Source organism: Podarcis filfolensis, assembly GCF_964270895.1.
Source record: "Podarcis filfolensis genome assembly, chromosome: 17".
NCBI classification, from domain to species: domain Eukaryota; kingdom Metazoa; phylum Chordata; class Lepidosauria; order Squamata; family Lacertidae; genus Podarcis; species Podarcis filfolensis.
Window position 1 is genome coordinate 4,097,789 of NC_139621.1, and position 18,255 is coordinate 4,116,043.

Genomic DNA, 18,255 nt, shown 5'->3' on the forward strand with positions numbered 1-18,255 from the left:
GTGTCGTAGTCCAGTGATAAATGATTAACATTACTGGGCAGGCACACGGGCATAGTGATTTTGGGGGTGCTTTAAGGTATCATAATAGATACATACACACAAACACACACACACACACAATAAGAATGTGTTTGTCTTCTATATGTTTCAGATCTTCAAAAGTATAAATATATTGTTCAGCAACTAGCATAAGCTTGGTGCCTCTAAACTTTTGCATCGTCATGATACCCAACCGGTATCAATAAATGTAAAGAACTAGACTAACAAGGCATGCTCCTTCAGTTTAGGTATGGCTGTGGGCTTTTACAGAAGGTAGGAAAAGGTTATCTTCCTTACCAGTATAGAAAGGATAAAGTTTACTCATGATATAAAGTGGAGTGCTGTGTATTATTTAAATGCAACCCTATAGCAGTTTTACAAGCAATGCCAACATTGACATAAGAAGAGTGGACTCTTATGAATCACTGAAACCCTAAATATATTTTGGGTATGTAAGTGGTCTGTGTACCTTACCATTTTCCAAATGAAAGATTCCACAGTATAATAAATGGCATGGTGAGCTACAAGGAAGGTCCACTTATCTAATACCTGTGATAGCCTCTATTGGCAGGGAGTAGAGTGCTGGAGCCCCCAGGATGCTTATTTGAAGGTGGACCTGGCTAGGAAAATGATTGAATGCCAAGAAGAATTCGGCTGTTGTCCCTTTCTGTTTGTGTTGATTCAGAAGGAAGAATTATGACAATATAACTTTCCTCACTTTTGCAAAGCTGTGAGACGATCCTAACTACCCTGCCCTAAATTCCTTTGTTAACAATACCGTGGAAAAGTAACAAGATCTCTATTCTCCATTGCACACCTCATGGGGGGGGGGCGGTTTAGCGGGCCGTCAAAGCCAGGAAAGTAGAGCAGCTGGGCCCGTTTTCACGACAGGATTTCCCCGTCGCAGACCCAGATCCATAAAGGATAGCAGCGAGAAGACACTGAAATAGCACGCAACACTTGGACGCATAGGAGTCAACTCCTAGGGTCGTGGGGGCGTCAACCCCGGCCCCCCATAAAATATTTGAGGGGGCCTTTTATCCCTCCCCAAGTTGATGAGCATTGCCATTCAAATAGTGTGCGTGCATTGCGTCATGTGATCCAATGGACGGGGCCTACCTGGCCCCCCATATTTTATTCAAGTTGGCAGCCCCTCAAGTTGGCACCTTCATCCCCCTCAGCAATGGGCGCCCACCCTGACCAAGAGGTTTCATGAGGCACAGAACTCTTTGCCTTAGCGGGAGTAGCCCCTCCAAGCCCCGAGAATAAGTTTCGAAGGGATTGCCTTCATCTGGGGACGTTTCAGGGCGGGGGGGGGGGCGAGGAGGATGACTTTTCACGCCGCGACAGATAAAACTCCACTGACTGAGGGAGTTTTCCTCTCAGCAATACGGCTTTTGTTTATCTGAGGCGGACGCAAGAACCGACGGTGCTGTCACGGTTGCCATGGGGACGAGAGATGGGGGGGTCGCTGGGTTTGCGAGCTTCTTCCTCCCCCCCCCCCCCCGCAATGGCAGAAAAAGAAAGAGCAGCAGCAGAGCCGGAACTCGTTTTGTTGCGTGCCTCCTCTCTCTCGCGGAGGCAGAGAAGAGGCCGAGCAAGGAGAGGTGCTCGCGCATCTCTCGCCCACCCCCCGTTCCCGACATAGCGCTTCTGGAGAAGGACCTCGGCGGGGCGGTTCCCGGTAGCGGAGGGATCCCTCTGCCGGGACTCGTTTGCGGCGGAGGGATCCTCCTCCGGGCTGCCCGTGCTGCGGCCCCATCTTGGCTCCGCTCGGGGCGGGGGGGGCGGCGGCGGCGGCTCCGCACCCGGCACCATGGACGAGGCCTACGACGTGATCGTGCTGGGCACCGGCCTGACCGTGAGTGTCCACCCCGCCCGCCCGCCCGCGCGCCCGGCCCCCCGGCTTTGCACCCCTGCCCGCCCCGCCTCGCTGCTCTTGCATCCCGTGCTCTCCCGCTGCAGCTCCTGCATCCCTCGCCAGCAGCAGCAGCAGCAGCAGCATCCCTGCCATGTCCGGGCGGGGTTTGCAATTCCCCGCAGCCCACGAGGCCTTTCTCGCTGCAGCAAAGCAGCTCCAGAAGCAGAAGCAGCCGACCCCCTCCGCACATAATAATTGCACCTTTTCCCTCTGCTTCCGTGCTGCTGCTGCCTCGTCCCCTCCGTATTCCGGACCATTATTGCACCTGTCCCCGGATTAGCAGCTGCTGCTCCCCGAGGTGCGCCCGCCTCGTTTGCACCGCCCCGTTTCCCCTCCGCCTTGGACGGCAGGCGCCTTTGAGCCCCCGCTTGCAACTCTTCTGATGCAACGCGCCGCCATCAGCTGTCCTCTGAAAGCGATGGGCGCCCATTTGCCCGCGCCCTTTCCCGGCCCTTTCTCCCACCCAGCGCCCCTCCTTCGTTCGGGGGTTGCCAAGCCATCAGCTGGCTGCGGCTGCTGTGCATCTAGCAGCGCCCTGTGACAATGCAGGAAAACCGTATTTAGTGCGACTTGTGGAGATCGAGCTACAGGGTCTTCGAGGGGCAGGCCAGTTGTGTGTGTTTTCTGGTCGGTTAGCAACCCTGCCCTCTTTTACATCTCAATAGGGGGAGGAAGGGGCGCTGCTGCAGTTCCCATGCTCCTTATGCCCCCCCCTCAACCCTTCATCCCTTCAAGCTCTTCCATTGCAGCCCTTTAACTATACTTCCAAATCCTGCAGTCTCCGTGTAAACTGGCTGCCCCTTCAGCACCCAAGGTTGAAGGGGCTGAAGCACAGGGTGTTCTACGCCTGGTCCTGAGCGCCCCTGTACCTACTGCAGATGTGGTTGAAGTGCAGAGGTAAACCTTGCATGTACTGTATGCACTTTCCTGGTTTTTCTCATTAATGCAGCCCCCTGCCAGTGTTTTCCCCATTCTGAACTTTTACGCTTATTTATAAAAAAAGAAATCTGCTCCAGTAAAGTAAATGCTTCTCCTTCTTAGGTGGTTAGTCTGCATCTCCCCTTGCAATTCCTTGCAGTCTAGGAAGCACATACTGTTTGACCCTTGCAGTCTCCATGATTTTAAGGTTTCTTTCCTGGTCTTTTATCTTTCAAGGCTCCTTAGCAGCCCTGTGTCTTCTTACTGTATCAGCTTGGCTTTGGGCCATCTGTGGTTTTCAGTAGAACTGAATGAACTTCTCTCTCTCCCCAGAGTTAAAAAAAACTTCCTCCCTGCTCCTACTCCTGTCAGGGGAACGTTAACCATCACCCCTCAATACTGACTTGTCCCTCTTTACACATTAATGCAAGATGGGATTTCCTGTTCTGGAAACCAATGTAGGCACCTCTTCCTGCCCTCAACAAGTGGCTGGACACCTCTTTTTGTGTAATTCATGTGTTTTTCTACATATTAATTGCACTTTGCAGAACTTAACTTCTGTTCTATCTCTCCTCTCCCCAGGAACATCAAAGGGATGCAGCTCTCAGTTTGGCATCTTTCCAAGCTCCCTCCCTTCTTTTTCTTGTGGTTTCCTGGCCTTAGTGTGGAGAGCACTGTCTACTCTGCCCTGTTCATGCTCCATCCCCCCCCCCCCGAAATTATAATTTAGAAGGATGATGTTTTCTGATTCATCACACACACATCTTTTTCTCAATCTTCTGCATGCAGCCCTGTCTGGTAGGGGGCTAAACTGAATTTCCCATGTTTCTGGAACATAGAAAACAGCCCTATAATGGGTCTGGCGATTGGATTGTCTAGCTTACTAATTGTCTAGTTCTGGTTTCTAGCTCTTAAGTGGAGATGCCAGGGATTGAATCCGGAACCTCTTGTATGCAAAAGACATGTTCTTCCATTAAACTCTGACCCTTCACTATGGAACCAGCCTATCTCGTGTTATGGAGCAGCAATTCAGACAGAATCTGTTAAGGAGAAAAATCTTTTCCGCTCCTCCTCCCACCTTAGCCTCACAAACCAGGCTTGTCCTTAGATGAATCCGAACTCATATCCCATGAGAAGCCCTTCATCCTCTTGTAGCAAGCAAGCAAGCTGCTCTCTCTTTCACCACTTGTAATTCATTAACAGCAAATTCACACAAACTTATTTTTACTGCCATGGAGCTGTAGCTTAAGTGAGAGTGTTTCCTAAAGTATTCTTTGTTAGTGTTTGGTCATCCTGATAGAACCATGGTTTTCTGAAGGGGAGGAAATAACTGTTCAGCCAGTTTTAAGTCTGTAGTACAGATGCACCTTTTCAAATGACCAGTTCAGGATACAGCAAACATGCAGTTAGTATTCATCCAGGGAGTGGTATCCAGCTATCCTACTTATGGAAGCATTTCTGTTTTAGGGATCATCCACTATTTCCCTTGCACTCAAAGACCAATTTCATTCTTATAATGAAATGTAATTTCTTCTACAGCTAGCAGGGATGATTGTGGAATGGAGTTGCATGAATGTCCCAGGAGCCTATTGAATAGTGCCTGTGACATCACTAATAATACATTATGCAATTGCTTTGGGAACTTTCACAGAGCTGAAATGATAAGGCTTGTGCTTGCATTACAGTGTTTCCCTCTCTGCCACCCCACCCCCTCTCTTTCTCTCCCCTCCCCCTTCCAGTAGGCTGCTGGGGGAGGGACCAGTTACTACATGAAATTAGGCCACAGATTGTCTACCACCTGCATTGCAGGAGCAGTGTGATTGCCACCTTCATGTGGCCAAATATCCTGCCACTCTGAAAACTGAAAACAAATAACTTTAATTGGTTGAAATTATGTGTGTGGGATGGATTATATAGGAATTTGCATGTTGCTATGTGCTTCACAAAGGAGTTGGTGATTTCAGGTATCCACATGTTACCGCGGTGGTGTGGAATCCAGCCAGGGAGAGTAGATAATCTCCCTTTTGAGCTTCCTTTTCTCTCTCGCCCATCCATAAATCTACCCGCCCAACAGCAGCTAGACTTTAGACTTTGCCTTGAGTATTTATTATAGCTATAAGCTGCTAAGGTGAAACTAACAAGAGCATTCTACAGACCTTAGCTTTGGCTCCTAGGTCCTTGTAAGTTTCACCGTAGCTGTCTACCCCTAAAATCCCAGTACAAGTCTTGCCGTAGATTCTGTTTGTGCAGAAACCCTTGTCATTGCCCCAAACTTCCTTGAGACCAGTTTCTGCCTGGTGCCAGCTCCACTGTTCGTAACTGAGCACCCCTGTACACTGGTTTGGAGCACGCAGTGGCATGGCATGGGAAAATAACCTCAGGCTTATTCCCCTTCTTCACATACACATGTGTACTTCTTATCCTCCTTTTTGTGTTGATTTTGATATGCCAGGACTCTATGTAAAATGGGTGGAGAAATCTGTGATCCTCCTGGTGTTCTGGGACAACATCTCTCAACATCTCTGAGCATTAATAATAATAATAAAAATAATAAATTGTATTTATACCCCGCCCTCCCCAGCCAAAGCCGGGCTCAGGGTGGCTAACACCAATAAAATCACAGTAAAAACATAATGGGGGGGGCGGGGTATATTTAAAATGCAGTCTCATTTTAAAAGTAGCCAATAGATCAAGACCATAAGGGGAGGGCAACATAAGGGTCAGACTGAGTCCAAACCAAAGGCCAGGCGGAACAGCTCTGTCTTGCAGGCCCTGTGGAAAGATGTCAAGTCCCGCAGGGCCCTAGTCTCTTGTGACAGAGTGTTCCACCAAGTCGGGGCCAGTACTGAAAAGACCCTGGCCCTAGTTGAGACCAATCTAACCACCTTGTGACCTGAGACCTCCAAAATGTTGCCATTTGTGGATCTTAAGGTTTTCTGCAGGGCATACCAGGAGAGGCGGTCCCATTGGTATGTGGGTCCTAGGCCGCATAGGGCAGTGGTGGCAGTGATGGGTAGGAGTGGGGGGATGTGCAGGCAGACGAGACAGAATGGGAGGAGGAGGCTCCAGGGGAAGGGACTAGTGGGTTGTGGGGTTCTGTAGCACCTGTGAGGCAGCTGCCAGCAGAAGAGAAAGAAGGGGGTCAGGAGAGGGAGACTGGGCAGCCAGAGCAAGGGGGAAAGGAGCAGGAGACAAGAGAACAGCCAAAGGAGGTCCTGGAACCTAGAGAGCCTGCAAAGCTCCCAGAAGGGGTCATGGCTTCGAAATCCCCTGGAATCCCCCCTCCTCAAGAAAGAGCTATCTATCTGAGACAGAGCATAGGACTGCAGTCGTAGGTTGCCTAAACATCTAGTTAGCGGGGAGTGTTCCTGGATATCTCTTGCTGATGTAACCTACTGCTTCACCAATAAAGAATTAAAATCTGGTTGCTTGTTCTCGTTGGTCCTGGTGTGGTTGGGACAATTGGCTGTGCTGGCTACGGCTGTTGAGAGTTGGAGGGCAACAGCATTGGGAGAGCCACAGGTTCCCCAACCCTGCACTGTGAAAGCTACCATGCTGTGGGGACATAGGTAAAGGGACTCCTGACCATTAGGTTCAGTCACGGACGACTCTGGGGTTGCGGCGCTCATCTCGCTTCATTGGCCGAGGGAGCCGGCGTACAGCTTCCGGGTCATGTGGCCAGCATGACTAAGCCGCTTCTGGAGAACCAGAGCAGCGCACGGAAACGCTGTTTACCTTCCCACCGGAGCGGTACCTATTTATCTACTTGTACTTCATGCTTTGAAACTGCTAGGTTGGCAGGAGCAGGGACCGATCAACGGGAGCTCAACCTGTCGTTGTGGGGATTCGAACCGCCGACCTTCTGATCGACAAGCCCTAAGCTCTGTGGTTTAACCCACAGCACCACCCGCATCCGCTGTGGGGACATACTTTGAACTAATCATGTTGTAGGGCATCCATAACCCTGCTCACCTTCTGTCCTAGGAATGTATCCTTTCTGGCATCATGTCTGTGAACGGCAAGAAGGTCCTGCACATGGACCGGAATCCGTACTACGGGGGCGAGAGCTCATCAATTACCCCCCTGGAAGAGGTAAGGAACCAGGAACATAGGGCGTGTTTATATCTCTGTTGGATTAGATCTAAGAGAAAGTGTGCTCTGATGGCTAAGGTGGGAAATCTCCCATTTAAAATCTCACCTCAGCCCTGAACTCAATAGTTGGCTTGAGCCAAGGCATTCCCTGTTGATCCCACTCCCTTACCTGTGATAAGGGTGTAATTCACCCATTCTTGTAAGGTTTTCTGTGATAATGTATGCAAAGTGCTTTGAACAATGCCAGGGTGGATAAAAATCAATGATTTATTTTTTAAAATATAAAAAAATCAAAAAAAAATTATTTAAATTGGATTTTTAAAATAAAATGCTTTTGGAGGAAAAATCTTTATAAAGATAGTTTTCTGTTTAACTTACATTATAGTCCAAAGGCTATTCATCAGGAAATAAGGATTCAAGTTGTTTTTTTAAAAAAAATTGTTAAACCACATCAGTTAACAAACATGGGTACATATGCTATAATGTTATTGTTTTAGTTAAATAAAATGTTTAAATTGCTATTAAGGAAATGATTATTTTTCTCCTTCCAATAAAGTACAGCAGAAAAGTTGTCCAAATATAAACAGTTAACTTATTGAACCTCAGCGTAATTTCATAATTATCTGTCAATGTATTTCTAATAGTGTAACCAAATTGGTCATTTTTTATATAACTATAAAAACTATTCTGAAAATTTATTATTCCAAAAATGAAATTGGTTGTAAATATAAAGATTGTACCAGTAAGAATGAGTCTTTCTATAAAAAATAATGATTAAATCAAGTCTTACTGCCTAGTGATTTAAATTGTTGTTTAAGTTGTGATTTAAATCGATTTGATTTAAATCAGGTATAGGCAAACTTGGCCCTCCTAGTGTTTTGGAACTACAACTCCCATTATCCCTAGCTAACAGGACCAGTGGTCAGGGATGATGGGAGTTGTAGTCCCAAAACATCTGGAGGGCCAAGTTTGCCTATGCCTGGTTTAAATCAAATCCACCCTGAACAATGCTCAGGAAAAGCATATAAATATCCTATTCAGCATCTTTTCACTTCCCAGAATCTTTCCAGCTATACACCTTTCAGCTGCGTGAAACGGCAAAGTAAATGTTTGCATGCTGGTTCTAGTGTTTCATAGATAACTTGCACCAGGGAGCCTGGAAGATAGGAGAAGTGGTTTGGGGTGATGGGCTGCTTCCTGCAGTATCCTGGTCTCCTTTTTGAATTGACGCTTCTCTGACTGATACAGCTGAGATAGATTCTCCTCCTGCATTTTGGTTGCACTGATATATTTGTATTAGGCTAATGTGTATATTCTAATTGAAGTGCCCTGTCTGAATGAGTGTGTGTGATGTACTGTTTTTCCTCAACTACCAGCTCTACAAGCGCTTTGAGATTGGTGATGGCCCCCCTGAATCTATGGGGCGTGGCCGGGACTGGAATGTTGACCTTATCCCCAAATTCCTCATGGCCAATGGTAAGTCCATGCCCTTGTTGTCCCTTGGTCTATTTGCCAGAGATTTCATTCGTTTTACTCAAAAAGGGGTGAGATGAGCTTGAAGAATCACTTTAGAAGGACAGTCTGTAATGGCACAGGACAGGCCCACATAATAGTATCGTGAGACGTCTTGGCTCATTGAAGTGGGGCAGGACTTTGCATATCATTGGCGGGCACTGAAGAACAAGCAGCCAAAAGTGGCCCTCTGCAGTTGATGGAGCTCTGTCCCTCACACCTCACAGCTCTACCTGTATGCGCTACACACATTTATCTGGCAAGCATTTCCCCTCTTATTCACCTATCATTTGCTGTTAACCTTTGTACTGGGTGCATTTTATTTACTTTACTTTTCTATCCTGGATTTCTTTCTTTATGGAACCTAAGGTGGTATACAAATGCTTCTCAGAGGTCGCCTGTCCAAACACTGGTCAGACCCAAACCTCTTTACCGTCAAGAAAGTGGCAGGTCTCACGTACCTTCATCCTGGCTCTCTATATAATGCACTCCTTATCTATGGTGCCAGGTAGAAGGGCTCTAAATGAGGTTTTCCTTCCCCCACGCAGGACAGCTGGTGAAAATGCTGCTGTATACGGAAGTGACACGCTATCTAGACTTCAAAGTGGTGGAAGGCAGTTTTGTCTACAAGGCAGGAAAGATCTACAAAGTGCCGTCAACCGAGACAGAGGCTCTGGCATCCAGTAAGCCTATTTCTTGCAAAACTGTACTGTGTCTGGCTCACAGGGACCTTTGTATTCCTTTTGTGGCAAATATATATTACTGATGTACAAAAAAGTAATGTGCAACAAAACATTCATTAACAAACAAACTCAGATCCTCAGTGTTTGTTGTATTTACCTTCATATCTATACTTACCTGCATTAATTTTACTTTAAAATAAATTTCCTGCTTTATAATGCAACTAGCAGCCTCATTGCTAATACTGCTCAGAAATTTAAGAAACTAAAGGATCAGTGTAGTTTGGAAAACCTCATTCCACCATCTTGATTAAAAGTGGCATCCAGTTGTATTCAAACACAAACAAGAACGTGCTCCTTGATCTCAGGAACCATCATGCAAAATTTAGTTACAATACCATAAGAGATATCTAAACACATAGCAAACTGACAAACAACTTTTCAAAATATATAGTAGATAATGGAATCTCAAGGAAGCAGACAAAGCATTTCAACTTGGTACCTTCCTAGTGCAAAACATGCTCTTCCATTGAGCCAGGGCCCTGGTAATTCAATGTGACTCTCCAGTGTGCTGTCTCTAGTCCAACCCATCTTCCTCCTTTAGATCTCATGGGCATGTTTGAGAAGCGGCGCTTCCGTAAGTTCCTGGTGTTTGTGGCAAACTTTGATGAGAACGACTCGAAGACATTGGAAGGGGTGGATCCTCACGGCACCACAATGCGCGAGGTCTATCGACGCTTTGACCTGGGCCAGGATGTCATTGACTTCACAGGTCATGCGCTGGCACTCTACCGCACCGATGAGTGAGTAGCTGATCCTAAACCCTCCTTCTAACAGGGAGTGCAGCTTTTTCTATGTCCCCTGGCTATGTAGCTGTGCCACATCCTGTGGTTATTTTAGTAGCTCCTTGTCAGCTGAGAGTGACCGGGAGGACAGTCTGATGTCCAACGTTGGCTTGTTAGAAACAGGGTGGGCAGGGGGAGATGCCCAAGGAAAACGCCTATGAAAAATTATGGACTCCCCCTTCTCTGCAAAAAGGGGAAATTGGTCATTGGCTCCCTCAGGCCCACAAGACAGCCCTGACCTTTCCCTTAGGAAACTCCCAATTGTCTTGTCCTCTGCTTCCTGTTGTTCATTCTTGGTGGGACTGAGGCAGGCTGTTTTCTCTTTTCACAGCTACTTGGATCAGCCCTGCTTGGAGACCATCAATCGCATCAAGCTGTACAGTGAATCCCTAGCCCGCTATGGGAAGAGTCCCTATCTCTACCCACTTTATGGTCTGGGTGAACTACCCCAGGGCTTTGCCAGGTATGCCATCTCCTAGGGCTCCAAGTACATGGGGCAACTCCTGCCTTGGTCCTTAGACTAGTAGAAAGAAAGGGCATTGAGTCCAGTCACAGTTACTATTTCCACCATCACCACCACCCAGTTCTGTTCCAGGATATTGAGACTCTGAACTTTTACATGTGAGCTTTCAAATAGGTTATATGCAAAATCTGCAGAAATGTGTATGCTTTATTCTGAACTTGGTATCTAAGATTTTGCAGAGTTCTCTGGTTTTCTGGGGTGATGGACACATTTACATTCTGTACAAGGAAACATGAATGTTACTCTAAGAGAGAAACAAATGCATGTGAGGAGCACAGAAACTTGAACCCCTGGATCGCTTTTTCATAGATCCCATCTGCATGCTTTCACAAGCATAAGGGACTATGTAATACCTTAAAAATGTAAAGATTTTAAAGAAACTCAATTATATTTTATCACAGTCACAGAAAACAAGCAATTCTGATATTAGTGTTTGACTTGTTAATTAACAGAGGGATGAAAGTAATGGGGAAAGGATTGCTTACATCTTTTGGCAAAGTAGTTCTGCCCTTGTAGCTGAACTGCATGAGGTGTGTGTTAGGGTTGAGGTCTGTTTTGATCAGTGCCCTTCACCACCCACCCATCTCATGTCCTCAGGCTCAGCGCCATCTATGGTGGCACCTACATGCTCAACAAGCCAGTGGATGAGATTGTCATGGAAGGTGGCAAGGTCATCGGGGTCAAATCTGAAGGCGAGGTGAGAATGGGAAGCTGACCTTTCACCCCCTATGGTAGAAAGGCTGGGAAGGGATGTCTCAAGTTACATCCTGGGAGCAATGGTGTTTGGAAGACTGTTCCGTAAGTGAAGTACCTGGCTTTTAAAGAGGTACTACCTGTTTCAAGAGGCTTGAGTTACCGTTGTTCATCTGCATCCAGGGTCCACTTTCCCCCCACCTTCTCTGCCTGCAAGCTGATTCTGTTATTCCATGTGAATTGGCAGCAATTGGAATGGGAAATCATCATCCTTTCTCCTGCCTGAGTATGTGGCTTATGAGATGAACCTAGTCTAGCCTTATCTTTGGCTGGTTGCTTTTGATATGGGGACAAATTCAAACAAGTGATTCCTCCCAATGCAGTCTAAGGCAGCACAGCCTAGCAAGCACTTGTGCTGCATGGCACTTCTGCTGCATACTTTGCCGGCTCGAACCAGGACAAGCGATATGGGCAAGGTCAGAGATGGGAAAACATAAGGAAGATTACTAAAATCCCAGAGGTCCACCAAACAGAGCTAGCAGTGCAAAACAGTGCCTCAGAGGTGAGCGTAGTGTTAGAATAGAACAAGATGCCTCTGAGCACTTTGGAATTTATTTTCAGCATCAGAAGTGATCTTAAAGTCATTTCATACCAAAATCCGATTCTGGCTTCTCAAGTTCCCCACCCCCTTTCATTTCAGGAGCATACTTTGGGGAGGGAGCATTTTGTTCTGTTTTATTTATTTGTTTGGAATTTATATGCCATCTTTCTGCCAAGCTTCTTAGTTACATGCTTGGGCCTTTCGAACCTTTAACTGCATGGAGTAACATCCAAGGAAGTCTGCCAGTGTCCCTCTACATAATGTTTACTCCCCCACTCCAGGTGGCACGCTGCAAGCAGTTGATCTGCGACCCCAGCTATGTGCCAGATCGGGTGCGCCCTGCAGGGAAGGTGGTGCGTGTCATCTGCATCCTGAGCCACCCTATCCGTGGCACCAATGACTCTAACTCCTGTCAAATCATCATCCCCCAGAACCAAGTGGGGCGCAAATCTGGTGAGTACAGGTGGAGATGGGGCTCTGGGTAGAGTTGGGGGAAGGGGAAGCAGGATTTAATGTTTGGGGGCTTCTTCCACAGTATCATATACAGCTGGCACAGGGGACCAGTGGCTCTTCAGGACCAGTGGCCCATCATCCCTGACCATTGGGATGGATGGGAGTGGGGAGTCCAGCAACATCCCAGGGGTCAGCAGACTTTTTTGGGAGGGGGCCAGTTCACCGTCCCCCAGACCTAGTGACGGGCCAGACTGTGTGCGGGGGAGCACACACGCGCTAGAGGGGGCTTCTCTCTCTCCCCCTCTCTCCCCCAGCCCCTCCCCTCCTCCTGCCTACCTCCTCTGCCGCTCTGCCTGTGGTTGGGAGCCGGTGGCAGTGGTGACGCCTCTCCTTTTCGGGCCAGCTTTCCCAGGCGCGGGGCCAGCAGGTGCGCCAAGCTCCAGCTCACAGCATGGCCATAGGGAGAGGCCGGCAGGCGGGCAGCGAGGCTTCCTATCAAAGCCCAGCCCCCTTCCTCCACAGGGCAGGGAGAAGCCAGGAAGAGGGAGGGAGGAGGGAGGAGACGCAGCTGCGGGGAGGGAGGGAGGGAGGGGGAAAAACCAAAAGAGTGGTACCTGGGGAAAAATAGTGATTGCGCTGATCCAAGTGGTGATTGCAGAACTGTTTGCAGGCCAGATCCTGATGGCAATTGGGCCGGATATGGCCCGTGGGCCTTAGTTTGCCAACCCCTGCCCTATCCCCAATATGAAGTGTACCAAGGGCATTATAATGCTCACATTTTTTCCAGTTCTGTATCTTATAACAATTCTGTGGACTAGGATGGCCCAAGTGAACTTCATGGTGGGCTCGGGATTTCAACAATGACTAGGGCTAACTCTCCAGGGTTTCAGGCAGGGGACTTTACAGCCACTGAGCTACCGTCCTTTCCTTCGTTACAAAAACACACACATTTACCCTCTGGCATCCTGTATAAGATAATGTCGGTACGACGTATGTGTTGGGGTGGGGGCTGCTTCGCTTGGGCTATTTTCCACCAGACTTGTGACCCTTTTGTTTGCCTCCCTACCCAGATATCTATGTCTGCCTGATCTCCTCCGCCCACAATGTGGCTGCGCAGGGCAAGTACATTGCGATTGCCAGCACTACTGTGGAGACGGACTCTCCTGAGAATGAAGTGCAGCCAGCCCTGGAACTTCTTGAGCCTGTCGACCAAAAGTGAGTGGGCCAGGGGAAAACATGAGGAACAGAACTAGTCTCTAGGATTATGATGTTGATATGATTGCCGTAGGACACAATTTCTGCTTTAGGACACAGAACTTCCTGCCTACAGTTCACAACCTAAAAGGATAGGGAATGGGGACATATATAACAAGGGCCTTCCAATACTTGGGCACAGCTGCATTTCATTCAAGGTAGCTAAAGATGGTAATTTCTAGGAGATTTTCCACATAGGGTAAAGAAGGATCATCCAAGGACAAGAGATGCAGCAATCACTAATATCTGGACTGTGAGTGAGTGGCTGCTGTTCCATATTTTTAAAAATGATGGCAGGAAGATTCTAGCCTAGTCACTCCCTAACATGCTAGTTTTCGATGCGTGGGCATGTTCCCTCATGCAAGCCCTACTTGCAGTCTGAAGTGGCACAATCAGGCCTCTGAATAGAATAAGAAAACAGTTTAACAAAAGAAAAATAAATGAGGCTATAATGAGATAGAAGGAAACAAGGGGCAGGGAGATGCAAGATTACATAGAAAGTTTAAAACAGGTTTATGCTGGATCTGATAAAAGCTCAGATAAATTAATAGAAGAGAGCCTGCTGAAGGATGCTGAGACCGTGGAAACAAAGCCTTTGGGGCTAGAGACTTTGGGCTAGCGAGGCCCTCCCGTTCATGGCTCTTCAAGCTGCAGGGTTGAGTCAGAAACTCAGTAGCAAGGAACAGAGAAACGGCTTTGAGAGAGGGATTGCTGCTGGTGTGTGTGAATCTCATTTTTGCCTGTGGTAAACAGAGTTTGCAGGTTACTCTCTTATTATTTCAAAAACTTTCAAAGCCTGTTTGGCCAGAAATGGCAAAAGCAGTGTGTGGGGCGTGAAGCCTGTCTCAAACATATTTCAAACCCTTCAGGCTTTCATAAGCATCTTTCCTTTTTAATAGGTTTGTGGCCATCAGTGACATATATGAGCCTACCGATGATGGAACTGAAAGTCAGGTGAGATTCTGCAATGTATTTGGTGTTCCGAAGTGTTTAGAGAAGGGAGAGGATTACTGCATGGCCCATAGCTGGCTTTAAAAAAGATCCTGGCGTCTTTATCTTCCATTGCCCATCTCATGCATCTGTGGTTTTTCTTGCCTCTGTTTCCCCTGCAGGTATTCTGCTCACGGTCATATGATGCCACTACCCACTTTGAGACAACATGCGACGACATCAAAGACATTTACCGGCGCATGGCAGGGGCTCCCTTTGACTTTGAGAGCATGAAACGGCGCCAGAATGATGTCTTCGGCGAGGATGAGCAGTGACTACTCACCTTCTCTTTCTCTCCCCTCCCCTCCCCATCCTCCCTCCCCCTGGGTTTTCCCCATGCAAGGGACCATACTCCCACTAGGGACTGGCTTTACCCCACACCTCATCTGAGACTAGCTCTTCCAGATATTCATTCAGCTATGATTGATTTCTCTTAATTGTGACCATTCCCCTTAATCTGCAGGGAGAAAAGACATTCCTAGTTTATTTTTACACTCCATCTCGTATCTTTCTGCTCACAAGAGAAAGATCCCTCCCCCCCTCCCAACAACTGAGATTGCATCAGAGTTGGTGCAGCTGAAATTCTTTGGGGACCCATTCTCTTACAGAACAGGGATTTGTATTGTATTCAATTGCATGCATTTAACCTCTGCTGGCTACCAACTTCTAGGAAAAAGCAGGCTTGGGTGATTTGGCACACTCTTCTGCCGCAGCTCCTTCCCTCTGCATGTTTGTAAGGATAAACACACATCTGAAAGCGGGCAGAAGTAAGCACACTAGTCACTTTTCCACTTCAAGTTGCCCCATCACAAACCTGTTCCTAGAAGCAGCAGACACCAGGGGTTTAAAGGCATGTAATTCCATGGAGCATGCAGTTTGGCCTTTGTTCCTGCTGCTAATCTCAAACTTTCCTCATCTCTTCCACTTTGCCCTCCTCTCTCCTCTCAGCTCCCATGTTATTTTCTGTGCCTCACAATCCTCCCCCCCTTTCCAGTTCTGATCCCAGTGAATTGGCTTGCTTGCTTCACTTGTGACAGACATTCCTCCCCTCGCTTACATATAACGCAGCCCTCCTTCCTTCCCATATTTATCATGATCATGGTGTGAATCTTCATTTCTGTATGCTGAGAAGAGGCTGGAATGACTAGCACTACAGGATTTGGGGGGGGGGGGGGCGTGAAGAGCCCCTCTGAACCGCCTCTTTCCACACATGCTGTCCCTCTGGCCAGTCCCTCCCCTCCCCCACCTTGCCACTTCAGGTTCTCACAGGCCTCTTTGTTTGTCTTGTGTCCATTTTGTCCCCTCAATTCCCTCTTAGTTACTTTAGCCTACAGTGGGGGAAGATTTGTGTGTGCGTGCGTGTGTGTGTATGTGTCTCTCGTGTGCTGGACATAGGGACAGGGTGGTGGTTCTGTCCCCTTCCACTTGCTGCCACCTGCTGTAACTTATTGTAACTTATTAATGAAGCAGGTCAAACTTTTGTTGACACACCTGATAATTAACGAGGTTTGGATGGGGGCGGTTAGGCCCTGGCATGAGCAAAAAGGCCTGGGGTCTGTTTTGTGTCAGAGGCTTCCTTCCTGCCAAAGCTGGCTTTATGGTTAACAATCTGTCTGTAACTCTAGTGGGATATGAGGGGTCACCTCCCTCCACCCCACAGCTGCTCAATTGTCTCAAAGTAATAAATTCACTTAGTCTAGCTCTGGCTCTTGTCTGGTACCACCACCGCGGGAATGAGAGGGGAGGGCAGGTCACGTTTAGGCCGTCTCCTAAGTAGAGAAGGGAGGCTTTTTGTAGAGAAAGACCACGTTAAACTCAGGAGATGGATGAAAAATCTCATGTGAGACATGGCATAAGGAGAATGTTGGAGAAGTCCCACAGCCTTGCCTTTGTGGCTTAATCTTTTTGGAAAGGAATTCCAATGTAGAGCCCAGCGCCATGTGAACCATGAAACTTGAATTTTGTTTTAACCTGTACAGCTTAACTCTGGTTACAGACTTCCATCTCATCTGCTTTTTTTTTACTGCTCAGTGTCATTTTTTCAAGAATTTAGAGTTAAGCAAGGAAATGAAGAATGGCTGTTTTAGGGAGCCAACTGTTGGAATTGATCAGATTATTCAAACTTATGCATTTACCTCTCATCTACCTTGAGCTAAGACCTTTTGGCCCAGTTAGTTTATGACCCTTTCCTCTTGGAGCAGAAACCCTGTTTGCCAAGATAATATGGGGACAGGAGCAGTACTTGCAGGGGAGAACTGGTGAAGAGTTCTTAGGCCTTCTCTGCAATTCTGCGCTCAGGGAGCCTCTCTTTACAGTAAGAGTGCTGGTTTTTATTCTCCCTCTGGCACAGTGCTTCTGCCATACTAGAGCAATGATCATTAAAAGGCTCTAGAAGAAATCTCTGACTCTTGTGGAGTAGGGACATGAAGAAGAGCCTCAGATGAGGATTGCAGGGTCTGGGTCAGTTCATATATGGATAAACCTTTTGGGCAGATACTGTGAAATTTACATATTGAAGAATTTAGAGGGCACCACTTATTTCCTGTTGAGCTGCAGAGCCAACTTAAGTAGAATGAAAATATTGTTTACAATATTTAGAAAGGTGGGAAATTCTAAACAGAAGAGGTTTCAAACTAGGATCTTTTAAAAAGGATATCCACACAGGTCTCACTCTCAGCTGCCAATTGCAGAATTCTCCACATCTGGGCAAGTGTGGTAGAAGTACGCAGGAATCACTGTAAATGCAGTCAGAACATTTAAATAAAACTGGTCACATCTACACCATCCATTTAAAGCACATGGCTTCCCTGAAAGAATCCTGAGAAGTTTAAGGGTGCTGGAAATTGTAAGTCTCTGAAGGGTATAGTTTCCAGGTATAGAGAAGGTTGACGTTTTCATTGCAATACTCTGAAAAGTACATTCTATTTTTTGTTTTTTGTTTTTAAATTAAGGTAAGATAACAGATCCTGCAAGGTTCAAATCCCTTTTCTGTTGGGATGTCTGTACCTTTAAAAGACAAAAATTCAACAGACTTGAGATGCGCAGGGAAAGATTTAACTTGTTTAATTTCTACACCATGTAATAAGTTTTGAGGGCACAGGATTTGCAAGTCTTCTTTCCTGTAGCACTCTGGAAGAACTGGAAGCATCATGTTGCCTTCCCCCACGCCCCAAAAAGCTTGTCCCAAGTTGTGTTTTTATTATTGATTTTCATTGATTTTTATATTTGTCACTTCCATCTTTGCAAGAAAAGCGATTAACAGATATGTGTGACAAATCTGAAGGGCATAAAATAACTGCAGCTAGTGTGGACAAAGATGCAATAAGGGATGCTTTGTTTCCCCCTGCAAACTACAAAAGAAAACGGAGCTTTCTGCAGGCTGACTGCCTAAACCAGCCTTTCCCAACCTTGGGGAGGGAGGATGTTCCAGCTGTTGTTGGACTCCAACTTCTCTCACCCCTAGCCAGCAGGACCAGTGATCAGGGATGATGGGGGGAGGACAATGGGGGAAAGACTATACAGGCTACGATCTTATACACCTGGGATAAGCCTCACTGAGTTCAATGGGGCTTACTTCTGAGTAGATGTGTTTACAGGCTCGCACTGCACGCCTTCGTTTCAAGCGCGTTCCTCCGAGTCCTCCAGAGACGCAAGGGATCAATAACCCACGTTTGTTTCCGTCCGCTCGGCGGCGGCCCTCTAGGGGGCGCTGACTCGGCGTCGTCGCCAATCGC

General features: G+C 47.2%; 1 protein-coding gene and 1 long non-coding RNA gene across 2 annotated transcripts; one reads left to right on the forward strand and one right to left on the reverse strand.

Annotated features, from left to right (window-relative positions):
• The first annotated feature begins 1,647 nt into the window (after nt 1-1,647).
• GDI1 (GDP dissociation inhibitor 1) lies at nt 1,648-16,220 on the forward strand. Its single transcript, XM_083592522.1, has 11 exons — nt 1,648-1,900; nt 6,863-6,970; nt 8,347-8,446; nt 9,031-9,165; nt 9,767-9,965; nt 10,339-10,470; nt 11,128-11,227; nt 12,106-12,277; nt 13,348-13,492; nt 14,431-14,485; nt 14,644-16,220. Exons 1-11 carry the CDS (start codon nt 1,856-1,858, stop codon nt 14,794-14,796), a joined length of 1,344 nt encoding a protein of 447 aa, XP_083448648.1. The 5' UTR covers nt 1,648-1,855; the 3' UTR covers nt 14,797-16,220.
• An 869-nt stretch (nt 16,221-17,089) lies between these two features.
• On the reverse strand, nt 17,090-18,233 carry LOC310752414. The gene is made up of 2 exons (XR_014542946.1): nt 18,096-18,233; nt 17,090-17,256 (listed from the first exon to the last, which is right to left on the reverse strand). It is a non-coding gene; the product is annotated as an uncharacterized lncRNA (long non-coding RNA).
• Nucleotides 18,234-18,255: the final 22 nt, after the last annotated feature.

Coding starts and splice junctions, on each gene's coding strand:
- GDI1 (XM_083592522.1), top strand. CDS start 1,856: ATGGACGAGGCCTACGACGTGATCGTGCTGGGCACCGGCCTGACC. Junction 9,166..9,766: donor GACAGAGGCTCTGGCATCCA/GTAAGCCTATTT, acceptor TTCCTCCTTTAG/ATCTCATGGGCATGTTTGAG. Junction 14,486..14,643: donor ATGATGGAACTGAAAGTCAG/GTGAGATTCTGC, acceptor TTTCCCCTGCAG/GTATTCTGCTCACGGTCATA.